We start from the raw sequence: 17,716 nt of genomic DNA, 5'->3' as shown, positions 1-17,716 counted from the left end.
TAGTTTTTCAATAAGATATTGAATATAGGCATCAGAAAGATATTAATTGGGGACATATATTTTCATCAAAGAGCACCTTGGCTTCTGGCATGGAATATATTCTGTAGAAGCTCTAAGTAAGAGGAAGCATGGCATAGTGAATACCAGTGGCATGGTTGCAGGACAAGTCACTTAACCACTGAAAAGCCCTGGCAACTTTCAAAGACTTTAAGTAGAACAGGTGCCAATCTATATTAGTAGAGAGGAATTTCCTTTATCAGAAGTTCTCTATACCAAAAAAATGACTGGTCTGATTCCTTCCCTCCTCTCAACCCCTTAAAAGTCTAAATGAATGAAGTATACCTTGGCTTTCAAAATTGTCTTATTGGAAAATCACATTGAAATAGTTGCAGTGATCTCTAAAATACCACAAAGAATTCTCAGTGAAATGCAAAGAAATACAATTACTTACCATCTTACTGGGAAAAATAAAACAAAACAAACAACTAGATGAAAAATAGATCTTGTTTAGATTTTGACATGCCTATAAGATGAAGCTGGATCCCATCTAGGAATTTGTATTGTGCTGGATCTCTGGGCCCTGAAAAATGTCCTGTTGACTAAAAAAGAGCAATTTGTTATCTCACCCTTGTTGAAGTCTCCCTTTCTCCACTTACCCAAGTAAAACTAAGCCTCAATGGTGGAGAAAATGTCTGGTCAACGGCAGCAAGATGTTTTGTCAACTCAGGTTGCTTTGGCTGGGGAAAAAAATATATCTTTCTGTCCTTACAATGAACATGAGATTTCCCTTGTGGGCCACAGTGCCCAGTCCAGATTCTCTTTGGGAACTATAAAAGCAGCGGCATAGCAGAGAAGCTTTTTTTTCTGACAGCTTCTCTTGTCAATCTTACTGCAAATTGGCCATGTTGCTGCCTAAAGAATGTGGGAATCAAATGCTGTTCCTGAATTCCTATGAGCAACATAACCCTCTAGGGAGTTCATGAGATAAGAGTTATTTGAAACAGTGACACTAATAAATAAACCCAGATTGATATAGCCCTATCTTTATAGTTCTGTGCTTGCTCTCTCACACTAATTAGCCAATATCAAGATGGACATGACCTTGATTGACCTCTTCGCCACTTCTTAGTCTGTAATTTCCTTGTTTTTGTTTTTCCCTTCCTCAGTAGGGACAGGCTTGTCATGAGGATAATCAGATGTTGGCTTGGGATAATGTTCATTATTTTCAGCAGGGTTCCTTGGTATTGCTCTTTTAATAAATGGAGTTCTTTGGAGGCAGGTTTATATTTTACCCTAGTGGCTCCCACTGACCATCATTCCTATAGTCTAGGACCACTGGAAATACACAGCAACTTGGGCACTTGGTTATATCAGAATTTGATATAACTTTCTCTTATCACTCAATTTGTGGCTCACAGGAGAGAGGGTCAGTGTGTACACCAAACCCAACATAACTTTGCTCATCCTTTCAAAGACCCATACAAACTTGAACCCTAGTTCATAGTGCATCAAAATGTTTCTTATTTCCTCCCTTCCACCCCTTTCTCCTTTTTATCTTGACCCCAGTGAGATATATTTACTTCTTGGGATTAAGTATCTTCATTAATTTGTGTTTATTATAGTAATGGCCTTAGTAATTTGGAGGCATCTAGTGGAGGAGCTACCAGCATAGGAAAAAGCTTTGGGATAATGACATGTAAAAATAAATTGAAGCAACAAATACTCTTTAGCCTAGAGTCATAGGAGTCTAGGACTGAGGAGTTGGTTTAGCTGCCATTGAGAATTTGCAAGGTTGTTGTTTAGAAGAAGAAGGAAAATAGTTCTATTTGGCCTTCAGGCATAGAACTAAGAAATGACTAGAAGTCAAAAAGGGACAAAATTTGACTTGATAAAAGCAAACATCTTGTAAGAATTAGGGTTATGAAGAAATGGAATGGGTTGCCTCAGAGAGATATGCATTCCCTTTTAGGGGAGGCCTTCAAATAAAAGCTGGATTGCTCCTGATTGGGCACGTTACCAAGGGAATTCTTCGTTCAAGTACATTTTGTACCAGTAGCCTCTTCAGTCTCTTACAACTCTAAGATTCAGTGATTCCCTGAAATGTAATTTCCAGCTAATCAATCAGCACTGCTGATCTCTGTGATCCTTAGGATCAAGTTTCCTGTAAATAGGAAGATCAGAAGAACTGATACTGCCTGCTTATCTCTTTTCTTTGTCTGTCCTACTGATTCCTACTGAAGATTTCATCTGTTATCCCTCTGAGCTCAGGTTGTAACTCCATCAATTCTTAAAAACAAACAGCATCCCCCTCCCAATGTACATTGATAACAACACAACAATATTGTTTTATTACATACAGTACCTCATTTGATCATCAGAGCTGCTGAGCAAGATGGTAGTGCAAATGGGTGCAGCTGAATTCACTACTTTTCAATTGACCGTCCTGGGGTATTTTGGGGCTGTTTGATTCAGATCAGACCCCATTTCAATTAACAACCTTATGTAACTCAAACCCTTAGATTTCCCAGCTGATTGTTCCCATAGGAACTGGCCCTTTGGTTTTTGTTGTTATTGGGAATATAGTGAGGTCATTTTGATACTCTTTGAAAACAAAGGACAGAGACCATATAGGTAACTCTCAGGTGAGGAAACTCCATCTACCAATACAAAGTGACATTTTCTTTGTAAATAATAGTTTTAGAATGCCTGAGGCAAGTCTCAAAGTATAAGTGAGACAAGGATTTGAACACAAGTCTTCTAGGCTCCCAGGTCAGCTCTGTATCCACGGTTATCACTTCCACAACTCTACTTTCCCCATTGTGGTTTCATTATATTTTGGGTTGGCATAAGAAATTAAATGGACATTTGGGGGGAGTTTTATAGAAGTGGCAGACACACAAAGGCCAGCAGATGAGGCAGGGTCTGTGACCAAATACTTAACCCAAATTTTTCAATAAGGTACTGTAAACACCCAATAAAAGAAAAAAATCAGAGTTCTTCTCTAGAACAAAGAGAGGGTCAAAAAAATGTCTGTGTTTTTTCTAGAGTGCAGGAGCATTGCACCTCTAACCCCAGTGGTGCGGAAGGGATGACTGTACTTTGTTCAGATAGTTTAAGTAATAGCTGCAAAAGTTCTGTTCATAACCTAAGAATTTGGACATTTCTTTAGATACATAATTATAAAAATACTATTTGATTAGGCTTCAGAAGGAACTTGGTTTGAATCCTTAATCTCTCAGCCTTAGTTTCCTCACCTGTACATTTTGGATTAGATATCCTTTGAAGTTCCTTCCAGCCAGAAGCCTGTGACCGTATAATCCTAATCAATTAATTTTCCAGGGGGGGAAATATATATGAATGTATAGTGAATAAATATTTTAATTTTCAGAAGCTAAATTTTAAGACATGAATTGGTAGTGATTAGGGACAAGGGAAGACTGTGGCTTCTCTTGGGGCCAAGTTTATATCATAAACACCCATTATTGTCTCATCTACCCTTTCTTAACTGTAAGTCAATGAACATTTAGCAGGATGAGGTACCAGATACTGAGGGCTTTGCTTGAACTAAACTGCCAAGCATTCAAACTGTGCTTCAGAGAGTGCAACTCAGATGGGCTGGTCACAGCCCATTTTGAATGCAAAATGTACATTTGTCAAAAAGACTATTTTATGGAGGACTTGCATTTTTCAGGCAATCACATGGTGGTAAGAAGAAGCAATATAAGGACACTCTCAAGGTCTCTCTCAGGAACTTTGGATTTGATTGTGTGACATGGGAGACACTAGCATAGGACCACTCAGTGTGGCATGCCCACATCAGAAAGGGTGCGGTGCTGTATGAGAAATGCAGAATTGAAACAGTATGGGGGAAACATAGGATGCACAAATTTGGAGTCCACCCCAAATATTCACATGGGCTATCTGTGCCTAATCTGTGGTAGAGCATTCCAAGCTCATATTGGTCTGATCAGCTGCAGTTGGACACATTGAACCTTGACTTTATCATGATAATGTCCTTTTGATCCTCTTCAAGAATGAAGGACAACAATCACCCATGTGCCAGGCATTGTGCTAAACACTGGGAATATAAAAATCATAAAGAAAGATGGTCTCAGCCCTCAAGGAATTTATAATCGAATTGTCCTTTAATGATCTCTTTTTGGTTAATGTTACCCCTCCAAGGCATTTGGCCTTCTCTCCCTACTCAGGATCAAAGTTTACAGGGACTAGCTGATTGGTTATTCCATAGCTTCTGTCTTAGCATTCATTTCTCTGTTCTACATTCTTTTTTTCTTCTTTCTGTGCCCTATTTAGAGACCTCTCAAATAAATATTATTGTGGGAAGACTAGAGTGGCTTGGAAGTGATTAATTGCAAAGGGTCATTTAGGGTCTTTAATTAACTTAGGAGTCTTATTCAGAGCTTATAAGTTCCATATCTGATGTTTATGTTCATGTTTCCTTAATTCTGGCCCATGCTTTTATTTTCATAGAATTTTCTTTTCATACAATGATAAAGAACTTAGGAACAGCTAGGTGGTGAAGTGGATAGAGTGCCAAGCCTGAAGTTAAGAAGACTCATCTCTGTAAGTTTAAATCTAGGTGTGTGACCTTAGGCAAATCCCTTAACCCTGTTTGCCTCAATTTCCTCATCTGTAAAAATGACCCGGAGAAGGAAATGGCAAACTAGTATCTTGGCCAAGAAAACTTCAAAGGTGGTGCTCTTGAATTTGTCCATCCAGTTCTGATAAAGAAAGTCCCAGCCTCAACCTGAGATAAGCTTCTGGATATGGACATATGCACTGAAAAAGAAGAAAGAAAAAAAACCCTAGCAGTACAAAATATTAAGTGCCTAGTGGGTATGTTTTAGGAATTCAGGAAAGAGAGAGAGAAGAGAAAGAAAGAGATCTGCGAGAGGAGAGAGATCTGCGAGACAGAGACAGAGAGAGAGAAAGAGAGAGATCTGAGAGAGATCTGTTTGGCTGAGGAAGGCTTGATGGAGAAATTTTTTTTTTTAATTTGTCTGGGGGATGCAGCAAAGGTCAATCATGTGGCCAGGCCCATAATCCTGAGCAAAGGATTAGAATCAGATATAGGTGAATGTTGCCAAACTTGAAGCATTTTTGTATTGAATTTTCAGTTTTTATTCTTTCAAGTATTTTGTAAGGATGACTTCTCTTCAAAGGAAACAAGCTTGAATGGACTTCTGAAAAGGAATGGACTTCCTGAGGCTTGTTGGGTTTCAAATACCTTTTAGAAAACAGCATGTGGATAAATTGCATGTAAATGAACAATAAAAATATTCATTTACTTGTGCTGATAGAAAATTTAAAAACATCTTGTCCCAATTCACTGCAGGATATTTGTGTTACCATATTAAAATACTTTTTAAAAATTGCCAGCATTTTACCCAACCTGAATTACTGCCTTTTTGTCTAAATCCCCATGTCATTTTGCCCTGGTATGCAATCCTCCACCAAGTTTTTCTTTGAATGGCTTAGTTAGTTTTGTTGGTAACAGAAAATATTCTCTATAAACCTTGTTTATACTAAAATGTGTTCTCTGACATGTACATTTGTAAAATGAGCTTTCTGATGATATTTGGACTACCTGCCTTGCCAAGTCCTTATGAGGAAGACGTGTTATAAACATTAAAATGATTTGGAAATGTAAGTTATTATGTATATGAACTTCTTTACCTAAAAAAGAGTTTTTATTTCTTTCTGTATCTCTCCCCCATGCTCACTCATGCCCTGATCCATCTTCCACACTACTACCAAATTAATGTTCCTCAAAAACATACATGGCCAAGTCACTCAAACCCCTTCAAAGTTTAACTCAGACCTAGATTTCCAGGGCAAATGCACATTATTCTTAGTCATACACTTTTCTCATCTCCATTGGTTTATGTAATATTCCCTTTCTCTGATACCATCTTCCATACCTATGCCCTTGTGTAGATTGTCCCCAGTGCCTAGAATGTCTCCTTTTTCTTCTTTCTCCATCTGCTCCTTCTTTCTTCTCTCCATCCTTCCCTTCATCCCTTCTTTACTCCTCCCTGTCTCTCTCCTCTTACATCTCTTGCTCCTTTTCCCTCTCTTTGCTTCTTCCTCTTTTCAAGCTCTGCTCAAGTTCCACTTCCTAAAAGAGGTCTTTTCTAATTCCTCTGGTTATTAGTGCTCCCTTTCCATGTTATTTTTATTTTGTATTTACTTATGTATAGACTCGTTATATTTTCTGAAAAGAATGTGAGCTCCTTTTGATAATATATTATTTTAAAAATATTTGTTGTTTTTCCAATTATATGTAAAAACAATTTTAAGATTTTTCAAAAAATTTTGAGTTTCAAATTTTCTCTTTTCCTCCTTTTCCTTCCTTCTCCCTGAGACAATAAGCAATTTGCTGTTATACATGTGCAAACGTGCACAAGTGTTTTACTTTTGGTCACTACTTTCTTCAACCACTCTTCCTTCTATCAGTACCCCCTCTTTCTCTTATCCCCCTGCCCTTCTACTTCCATATAGAGTAAGGTAGATCATTTATGTTATTCCCTCTTTGATCCAATTCCAATGAGAATAAGGTTCAAGAATTGCCACCTCCCATCATTTCCTACATTGTAATAGCTCTTTCATACCTCTTCATATGACATAATTTATTCTGTTCTACCTTACCCTTCCCTCTCCTCTTAGCAGTGCAGTCTTCCTTTTTACCCCTCATTTTTTTAATATCATCCCATAATAGTCAATTTATACCTATGTCTTCTATGTATAATCCTTCAACTACCTTAATAGTGACAAAATTCTTAAGTTACAAGTAACATCTTTCTGTGAAGGAATGTAAACAGTTTAAATGTATTAAACCCCTTGTTTCCTCTTTCCTGTTTACTCTCTTATGCTTCTCTTAAGTCCTGTCTTTGAAAACTAGAATTTCTTTTCACCTGTGGTCTTTTCATCAGAAATACTTGAAAGTTCTCTATTTCATTGAACATCCATTTTTTTTTCAGCTGGAGCTTCACTGGTTTGGTTGTAATTCCAGCTCCTTTGCCTTTTTCTCTCTCCAGTTCTTTAATGTAGAAGCTGCTAAATGCTGTGTAGTGACTCTCTGAGTCACTCTGACTCACTGACTCTCTCCATGATATTTGAATTGTTTCTTTATGGTTGCTTGTAGATTTTCTCTGTGACCTGGGAGCTCTGAAATTTGGCTATAATATTCATTTTGGGATGTCTTTCAGGAGTGTTCTGTAAATTCTTTCCACTTCTATTTTACCCTTTATGCCCAGTGATTCTAGGATATCAGGGCAGATTTCCTTGACAATTTCTTAAAATATAAGATCCAGGTGTTTTTTTTGGTCATGGCTTACAAGTAGTCCAATAATTATTAAATTAACTCTCCCAGATCTATTTTCCAGGTCAGTTGTTTTTCCAGTTAGATAGTTCACATTTTCTTCTATTTTTTTCATTCTTTTGGTTTTGCTTTATTGGGTTTTTTATGTCTCATGTAGTCATAAGCTTCCATTTGCTCAATTCTAATTTTTAAGGACTTCTTTCCTTCAGTAAGCGTTTATACCTCTTTTTCCATTTGACTGATTTTACTTTTTAAGGTATTGTTTTAGTCAATTTTTTAAAAACCTTTTTTCCGTTTTTGAATTTCCTTTAACAAGCTATTGACCCTTTTTTAAATGATTCTCTTGCATCACTCTCATTTCTTTTCCAAGTTTTTCTTCTACTTCTCTTATTTGATTTTTAAATCTTTTTGAGCCTCTTCTAGGAGTTCTTTTTGCTACTGAGACCAATTCGCAGTTTTCTTTTGGGCTTTACATATAGGTGTTTTGACATTGTTGTCTGATTCTGAGTTTGTGTTTTGATCTTCCTTGTCACCATAGCAACTTTCTATGGTCAGGTTCTGTGTGTGTGTGTATGTGTGTATTTGGTTTGAGGTTATTTGCTTATTTTCTAGCTTATTTTGTGACATTTTAATTTTGGGCCCTGCTTCTGTGTTAATATATTATTTTAAAAATAATATTTGTTATTTTTTCCATTTACATGTAAAAACAATTTTTAAGATTTTTAAAAAATGTTGAGGTCTGAATTCTCTCCCTTCCTCCTTCTCCTTCCCCCTTCCTGAGACAATAAGCACTGTTCCAAGAAGGCAGTGTTCTAATTTTCTGGTGTGGGGCTGCAGGGCCTCTCACTGTTGGATAGCATCAGAGGCCATTGAGCCTCATTACTGGGTGTCCTAGGGCTGGGGAAAGGGTGGGAGTGCTGACTGCTAGCTTGTCTGGATGCTGCTTGTGCTGGACAATGCTTCCCTTTTACCCTATTGAGACATGCCTTTCCTGCCAATATTCTAAGTTGTTTTGGGATTGAAAATTGTTTCATCCCTTTTTTGTTGGTTCTGTCACTTCAAAATTCATTTTGAGGTGTTAATTTATACTTGTTTTAAGATGAATTTGGGAGAGCTCAGGTGATTCCCTTACTTATTCTACCATCTAGAATGTCAGCTCTTTGAAGACAAAAATTATTTCCTTTTTTTGCCTTTCTTTTCAGCATCCAACACAGTTCCTGCTATATAGTATTGACACTATACTATAGATGCTCACTGTGACTAAAAAGGGTCCGTAGCTCAAGAGTACAAGTCAGTAAAAACTTCGTTGATATTATAAGACTTGATTATCTCACAAAGATAGTATCTTTAAAACAAGCTGTTCTGCCTACAAGCCATTTCTTACAAGAATATTTAATTCCATTCAGTAAACATTTATTTAGTGCTAGGCACCAGCTAAATGCTGGGGGTGCAAATAAGCCAAAGAGAAGATCCTTGCCCTCAAGGAGATCACAACCTAATTGGAGAAGACTACACATAAAAGAAACCTGACTGGAGGGGATAGGGACTGGCCACCACATCTTGTCCCATAGATTGGAAGCCAAGAAGAATAGTAGTTGGAAAATAAGATTGCCAGGAAAGTTGTATGACCTCTTTATTAGATATCTTTGGGAGCAGTTTGGTGCTCTGAGCTCCAGTCCTCCAAAAAGAGGAGAGAGACAATGAGGCTGAGTTGAGAAAGTGAAGATATTTAGAATATTTAAAAGGGGGACAAGCTAGTCTGCATGTCAACTGGACTTTGGACAAGGCAATTTGTTGCCTGCAGGGAGAAGCAACAGAAAGAAGCTTGTTTATTACTCTGTCACTGATCTTGGGGCCTCAGAATGGAGGTAGATTTGTTTTCCTCACTGGATACCCAAAAAGTAGGGTAAAGGGAAAACTTAAATGCTAGGCTGTGGATTTGACTGGAATGAAGGCTAACTTAAACATGGAGTCATTCTTGTCATTAGGTGGAGTATCCAAGGTCCTGTCTCTTGGTCTCCACAATATATCCTAAGGTTGACCCTAATGCTAATTCATTTATCAATGGGATTCATTATAAAAGGAAAAGTGGATTATAGTTACAATAGCATTAAACTTCTGTCATGTGTGGGACTGAAAGTTATAGGATGACCTCTCATATAAATACAGTTACAAATCCCCCTTAATTCAGGTTGGTCTAGGATAAAATGGCAAAAATCTTTTTGGAATAGCCAATTTATTCATCACAACTTCACAGTATTCAAGAGATTTAATAACCAGACTCATGATTTTAGACTTGAAGGCTTTCCTATTCAAAGAGGAGAAGCAGAAAAAGAAGGAATGAGTTGGAGGATTCTACCATTCCCTCCACAAGGCTGGCAACCCCAACCTTTCCAGAAATCTGCATCTGCCTAGAGATTTTACATGTGTAGGAGCTAGGCAGCATTCTTTTTAAGTAGCTGTTGGCATTTTCCTTTTCATGGAGAACTGCTGATGTGTCAACACAAATACTTTTTACCAGGAGCAAAGTGACATCTCAAATAAACCAAATTTACAATCTAGTATTCCATCCCACATGATAAATTCCAATGTTTATAATCACAACAAGATACGATTGTTACTGGGTTAGCATCAATAACACAAAACGTGTTAGTATAAAGCAACCTGATGTGTATGAAGTACTACGTATAAATAGTCCTCACTCTTACAGTCAATCAGCTAGCATTTATTAAGCACTTACCTACTATGTGAGATGAATTGTACTAAGCAAAGGGGATGCAAAGAAAGGCTTTTGCCTTATTCTCAAAGAGCTCAGATTGATTGGGGAGACAACATGCAAATAACCGTGTGAACAAGTTATATGCAAGATAAGTTGGGGGTAGTATCAGAAGGAAGGCACTAAGATGAAGGAGGACTAGGTAAGGCTTCTTTCAAAAGGTAGAACTTTAAGCCAAGGAAACCAGTAGGCAGAAATGAGGACAGAGAGTAATCTGTGTGGGAGTCTGCCAGTGAAAACATTTGGAGTTGCCAGATGAAGGAACAGCCAGGAGGCCAGTGTCACTGCACAGCAGAGTACATGGAAGGAGGGGAGTAAGGTATAAGAAGACTGGAAAGGTAAGAAGGAGTCAGGTTATGGAGGGCTTTGGAAGGCAATTGATTATTAGGGTAGAAGCTACACAAGGGCAAAGGTTGTCTGCTTTCATTTCCATGTCCCTCTTTGCTAGTGCTCTATGCCTAGATAATATTAATAGATTGTAGTTGAATTAATTTGAATATAAATGATTAATGATAACAATAATGATAATGATGGTGGTAATCATGAACCTTCAGAAATTTATCCAGAAATACTGAATTCTGATCCTTCCTTCTAAGATGTCTAAATAGAGTTGTAAATTATATTACATATAATCACATATATGTGGATATGCACACTTATATACATGTGTGTATATGTACATGTACATATATGTATGCGTGTATATATGTGCATATATACACACACATATATATGACTCTCTGTGTCTTCTTTTTTGTTTTTCATAGAATCACAGAGATGGAAGGGACCTGTGCTGTCATTTAGTCTAACCCTCACCCACAGCATGTTTTACTCCCCTTCCCACTTTCTTGTTTGCTTTAGCACCTCAGATGTTCTGTTATTTTCTTGGAGTGGTTACTTCATTCACATGTACAGATTGCAATCATCCCATGCCTCAAGGTACTGGCTGGCTAAAGTCAAAACAATTTATCATATTGTGACCTAGCCCCTCGTGGCAAATACTCCCACCCTTATTGAGCCTGTTCCTTGGAAAAAAGACACAGAGGGGGTCTATATACCGTACTTAAAGCCTTTCCAAGTTGACCTGACCTGTTAGAGTTTGTGCTATGCTAACTCCCTTTCTATAATGTAGAATTATTTTCATTGTGGCTCATGTCATAAGTATTCAATGAGGCAGAATAAGAAATGTGTCATAAATAATTTGAAGTACAGAGAAGAAGCTTAGACATAATTGTAGTGATCATCCCAGCTGAAATGTTTCACAGAGAGTTTGACCCACATTAGCTTGGCTCCTCAGCTACCCTCTGAACAAGAGAAAGGGGCATTCATATGTTTGCCACATACCTCTGGATATATGCCCATTTTCAGCATTCGGAAGCTTACTTCATTTGGACTTGGTGTGGTGTTTGGTAAAAGTGCATTACAGAGTTACTTACTTCAGAAAAGAAGATCTAATCACAGACTAAAAAAATTTTAAAACAAAGACAACAACAACAACAACAAAATGCCTTAGCATATGCTTTCTGTAAGTCTTGGTAGACTCTCTCTGAAATACCAATAATCCATTCTATTCGAACATAGTAATCTTATGCATAAGTGAAAGCTTCGGCTATGAATATGCGTTTATAAAGTTGATGGCCAGCAGATGGAAGTGATGGTGACTGCTTTGTGGCAGTTAATTTGCTCCTTGTTTAGGAAAAACATTTGGAAAAATTAGAAGGTTAGACTTTTTGGGGGATCGCATCTTTACCATTTACTTGATATCAACCTTGTGCAAATTGCCTGATTTTTCTGAGCCTCAGTTATTTGTGTATGTTAACATAAAATGAAAATCATATTTATTCTACCAGGATTATAACAAGAATAAAATTTAAAAATCAATGTAAAACATTTCATAAACAACAAACTACTTTGCAATTTGAAGTTTCAGAATTTTCAAATCGTTTAAGATCAGAAATCAGTACAGTTTTGACAATGTAAATGACTTAAAGAAGACACATTCCTGTCTGCTTTACTGCCATATCCTAAGAACCACTGGGCTAGTCCAGCTAACTTGAAGATGACACCACTTAGATGTGTAGCTTTCTCTCTGTTAGCTGAATTAGAACAGAAGGTTTAAGTTCACTCCATGGAGATAATTTATGTCAACTGTCTTGTTTTATATCATTTTTTCTTAACATCATCATATTGGTGATGTATTTTAAATAAGAACACAAATACTTTTTACCAGGAGCAAAGTGACATCTCAAATAAACCAAATTTACAATCTAGTATTTCATCCCACATGATAAATTCCAATGTTTATAATCACAGTTTTCCATGTGGATATCAAACACTAGCACTTTCACCATGCTTGGATCTATTTGTAGTTCATGACTAAGCCATGAGTGCAGAACTGAGTCTAAGGCTTTGTGGCAATCAGTAAAGACAGCATAAATGTTCGGGTACTTTTAGATGGCTTGTTTGGTAATAATTGAATCAGTAATTATCTGTCGTTAGGATTTTTGTTTCCTTTTTGTTCTTCAGCCAATATATTTATTTCTTGAACTTATAGATTTTTTTGAATGATTCTAGCTATAAAGACCTTGTGAAAATTACTTAAACAATTCTCTCTTCTCTCTCTCTCTCTCTCTCTCTCTCTCTCTCTCTCTCTCTCTCTCTCTCTCACCATCTCTGTATCTCTCACCATCTCTGTCTCTCTGTCTGTCTGTCTGTCTGTCTGTCTGTCTGTCTGATAACTCCTGTTAGGGAAGTACCATTGTGTGATAGAGCGTTGACCTTGGAGCCAGGAACATCTGACTTCAAATCCTGTTCCTGACACACAGTAGACATGGGACCCTGGATAAGTCACTTAATGTCTCAGTTTTCAAGACAGCACTTTAAGAGTATAAGCTGCAGAAAAAATGCCAACCTACATCAATAGAGAAATTTTCTCACCAGAACCTCACTATTACCAATGAAATCCCAGGTTCAGTCCCAATCCCTACATATTATCTGTTTAGAGAAGTTGGAATCAGGCTTGCATCAGAGAGGAAGCTGGATATGCCACCATGAAGCTTTTGAACCATTAAGTATGGATTTTACCTAGAACAACTGCTTTCCAGTTTTGTAGAAAATTGGGAGTTTCTCACTTCTCTTGACATTACCATTCATTCATTCATTCATTCATTCATTCATTCATTCACTCATTCATGGTATTTTTGAATCTGATGGACTTTGTATTTTTTTTTTTGTGATTTCTTCTAATCAAATAGATAACTAGAAATTGTCCTTTTCCACATCCTCCTTCTTCAGAAGTTCTTTCTTTTCTATAAGTTTCTTTCTTGCCTTTTGAAGCCTCTATAGTATAATTCTAGATTGCAGATGAATTGTTTACTCTTTGTGCTCCCTTGACAGCTTAACCATTTGACTTTCACATTTAATTGTTTATTAAAGACATCAAGAATTTCTGGTATTCTTTTGTTTTCCATATTCTTTCCATGTTTCTTTTTCATTACTCTTAACAAAATGTTTATGGTGTCCACATTTTCTACTGTGTGTACTGGTGAGATGTTGTTATAATTATACCATACATTTCTTCACATTTTCAAATACTTTTCTCAATATGTTTCTGCCTTAATGATGTTTGCTTCATATCTTTAGGAGTATTCCTAAAAAACTCTACCTACTCTACTATTCCCATAGTCTTTACTGTGGGAATGATCACAATACAGGCCATTGTGTATTGGTTGTGACATGTTTTGGCATTCTGTCAAATGTTGTAGAACACATTCATTCATGCTAATTATAATAGATATCAATGTTTAAACTGCCTTCTTTGGTTATGGGTGGTCAATTTGGTAGATTCATGTATTCAAATTCAAAAACAGTTTTTCAAAATTTCATTTTAAGTAAACCCTTCAAAGTCATTGGAGAAATCGGCACTATTTTTGCATTGCATTTCTTTACTTATTCCATTCTTTACTATTTCTTTACATTCAGAGCTTTTGCTTTGTAGATTTTCAGTACCTTCAAGATCTTTACCTTTTTGTTTTTGACATTTAAGCAATTTATCAGTGGTGTTGTTGTAACTGTGTTGTTGAGTTTTTTCAATCATGTCTGACACTTTGTGACCCCGTTTGTGGTTTTCTTAGCAAAGGTACTGGAGGGGTTTGCCGTGTCCTTCTCCAGCTCATTTTATAGATGAGGAACTAAGGCAAACAGTGTTAAATGACTTGCCCAGGGTCACAAGGATAGTAAATGTCCAAAGGCCAGATTTCAACTCAGGAAGGGGACTCTTCCTAACTCAAGGCCTGCACTCTATCCACTGTGCTCAGTGTCTCCCCCAGCTTCATCTATTCTGGGTTCAGTTGTGAGGTATGCTCTGTGATTCATGGTTGTCTACTTTGGACTTGAGGCTCTTTTTGATGGAAATCCGAATGAAGTGCTGCCTAACACTGGCAAGATATTTCCAGTGTTCTGGTGATATAGTTAAGTATCAGCCCATAAAAAAAGCAGTTGTAACTGAAATCCATTTCATGTTTACTCATGTTTGGCCCATGTCAGAGACCAATGCCATCTGTCTTAAACTGTGGCAGGTGTATTGTCATTTCTGAATCCTTCTGACATACAATACATACACCACAATACAAAGGAATAACACATGATCTCCTGATCATGCTAATTTGCTTGCGTGATGACATCCTTTCAACCATTATTTCAGCAATTCTTGATTGTATATGTGTTACAGTTTGCACTCACCATAGGCCATGCTAATGCCCCTAGGAAATTCTCAGTTTTGCTTCTTTAGACAATGGTTGTTTAAAAAATGGGGAACTTTGTTTCAGAAAACAAAAGAAAACAAAACTTGGGGTCATAAAGAGCGATATAATTTCATGAAGAAAATCCAGCCTGCTTTCCCTGGTTCCGTTTTGGATTTATGTTTTTGTATGTTATTTATTTGTTTGTTTCTCTTTGAGGGGACAGTTATGCTGAAATATTTGAGTGATTATAGATCTCATTTAGGAGGCTCCATCATGTTTCAAGCTTTGATACAATCAACAGAAAATCTATTTAACTGTTAATCATGATATTATCATCACCCTTCACAGTTTATTAAAAATACTTTGTTATTTAAAAGACTAATAATATCTTCTTTAAGACACTGATATAAGCAACTTTGTACAAAAAGATTTTTCCTATTTGGTGACTTTTCATGCTGAATAAGTACCATGGAGAAATACTTGTTTTCTGTTTAAGTATATCTTCCCTATCCTCCTTCCAACCAACTCCTGATTTGGCCTCTAAGCTTCTTAATGGGCAGCTAGATGGCACAGCCAATGGAGGGCCAGGCTTTGACTCAGGAAGACTTATCTTCCTGAGTTCAAATCTGATCCCAGTTCCTTACTAGCTGTGTGACCCTGGGCAAATCATTTAATCCTATTTGCCTCATTTTCCTCATCTGTGAAATGAACTAGAGAAGGAAAGGCAAACTACTGCAGTATCTTTGCCAAGAAGATTCCAAATAGGATTACAAAGAATAGGACATGACTGAAAACAGCCAAACAATAACAACAAAAGTTTCTTAACAGCCAGGACAAAAGTCTTACGTTTCTTGTGTGACCACAAAAGTCCCTAGGACCGAGCTAGGCACATAGTAAGCACTCAAAAGATTGGTGGATTTATTTAAATAAATAAAAACTTGTATTTTTTTTCCCTTAGATCCTAATAATTATTATCACAGAAGAAATGAAATGACAACTACAGATGACCTGGATTTTAAGCATCACAACTACAAAGAAATGAGACAGGTAAGCCATGATCGGGCTCATTTCGTTTGTGGGATATGTGAATAGGGTGGTATTATAAAGAAAATTAAGAAGTCCCCTTTGTCAAGAGTTAGAATAGTATGATAATACAATGGACTTTTGTAGCAACTTTCCTGAAAAGACAACTTCCTAAGCTATTTAAAAGTTAGTGGATTCAAGATTTAGGCTACTCAGATATTTGCCATTTCTCATTATCTCCTTGTTACTGACATATTTTTCCAAAATTTCAACCTGAAGATTTTCCCATGGGTAAAGTTCCAGTTTGGCATTTTAGGTTGTGTTTGGCCCATCCTAACATCTGAATGAAAAGTGAAATATTCCATCAGTCATAAAGATGTCAGTGGACAAGTCTGACACAGCCCCTGTGAATCTACTAATTTTATTCCTCTGACGGTGCCTGAATGTATATACCCTCCTACTTCTCCTCTCCTAAGAGAATATAACAAACTAAGAGAAATTCTGCTAAACAGAAGTCTTTCAAGGTTTGATTATAGAAGTCATTAATTCTGGACATTTGACAACATTTTTGAGGACATAACATGGCCTCAAAGACCTACCAAAGAATGAGAAGCCAGAGTCCCTGTTTTCAAGTAGCTTAAAAATATCAGCTATGACCTGGCATACCCAAAAAGCTAACTCTGCCTTACCTCACATTAATGAAAGCCTATAGTCCAGAACAAGGGGGTTGATAGCTCCACTGCACAGTCCTATTCATCTCACATCTATAGTACTGTGTTCAGGTCTGAGCACTATATCCTAGAAGGGATATTCCAAAGCTGGAATGTGTTCAGACTAAGATGTTGGTCAAGTGATTATTGCTTTAAGCCTCTGGAAATTTTAGTTTAAGAATAATATTATTATGTATATGATGCTTGAAGGTTTGCAGACAGCTTAAACTATTATTTCTTTTGATCACCACAGCAACCTTATGAGATAGGTGGTATTAACCTTATTTTACATATGGGGAAATTGAGATTGAGAAAAGTTAAGTGCCTGGTCTCAGAGAAAATAAAAGACTAAGGGGAAATATGATAGCCATATTAGCACTAGAAAGAGGTTTCGAACAAAATTTGGATGACCATAAAGTACATTGTAAAGGGAAGGTAGCTTGTGGACTAAATGGTATCTAATTTGCCTTTCTATTCTAAAATTCTGTGATTCTGTGTGCACAGACATAGCAAGACCTCACTAAACCAGATTTCTTGCAATATGAACCACATATATTTGAGGGCTGAGGTTTGTATTAAGAGAGTGAATACCCAGATGGAGTCAAATGTGCATCATGTTGGAACACTGGGGCTTAGTTGAAGAGGACAGTCTGACATATTTGCAAAGGTGTCTGGATTGTGCCTTTGACCCAAACTCAATGACATGACCAAATTGAGGTTTATCTCTAGCAATCTCATTTCCCACTTGAGACCAAAAAATTTCCAGACTCATATCCGCACAGACTTAGGTGTGGGATGTGCCAAAGCAATATTTCTTCCTGTCTTGCTCTTCAGAAATCAAGATAATTTGTTTGGACTTGAAGTATGTGAATCATTTTGGAGCTCAAAATCTTCGGTGTATTTCTGCTGCATGACTCATCTTTCAGTTTTATTGAGCAGTTGTGTACTGAGTCACAGATTTAGTTCATCAGGGATTTCATAGCCTATTTTCTCAGCACAAGATTAGACAGTTATAAACTCAATTGACATAATTAATGTCAAGAATAATAAATCTAAATGCATTTAAACAATTAATTGCATGTAGATAAGTCAAGTTGAAAGTATCCTTAAAAGGTAGTTTCAC

General features: G+C 36.9%; 1 protein-coding gene across 1 annotated transcript in view; it reads left to right on the top strand.

Annotated features, from left to right (window-relative positions):
• Positions 1–17,716, top strand: part of CPXM2 (carboxypeptidase X, M14 family member 2) — a 246,015-nt gene that overhangs the window by 170,093 nt on the left and 58,206 nt on the right. Inside the window, exon 7 of the mRNA XM_072624882.1 lies at positions 15,819–15,907. Coding sequence (XP_072480983.1) covers positions 15,819–15,907 — 89 coding nt within the window. The remainder of the gene's footprint in view (positions 1–15,818; positions 15,908–17,716) is intronic.

This window comes from Notamacropus eugenii, chromosome 1 (genome assembly GCF_028372415.1).
Source record: "Notamacropus eugenii isolate mMacEug1 chromosome 1, mMacEug1.pri_v2, whole genome shotgun sequence".
In the NCBI taxonomy this organism is placed as follows: Eukaryota; Metazoa; Chordata; class Mammalia; order Diprotodontia; family Macropodidae; genus Notamacropus; species Notamacropus eugenii.
Note: the sequence above shows the minus strand (reverse complement) of the source record. Positions and strands in the feature narration are given on the sequence as shown.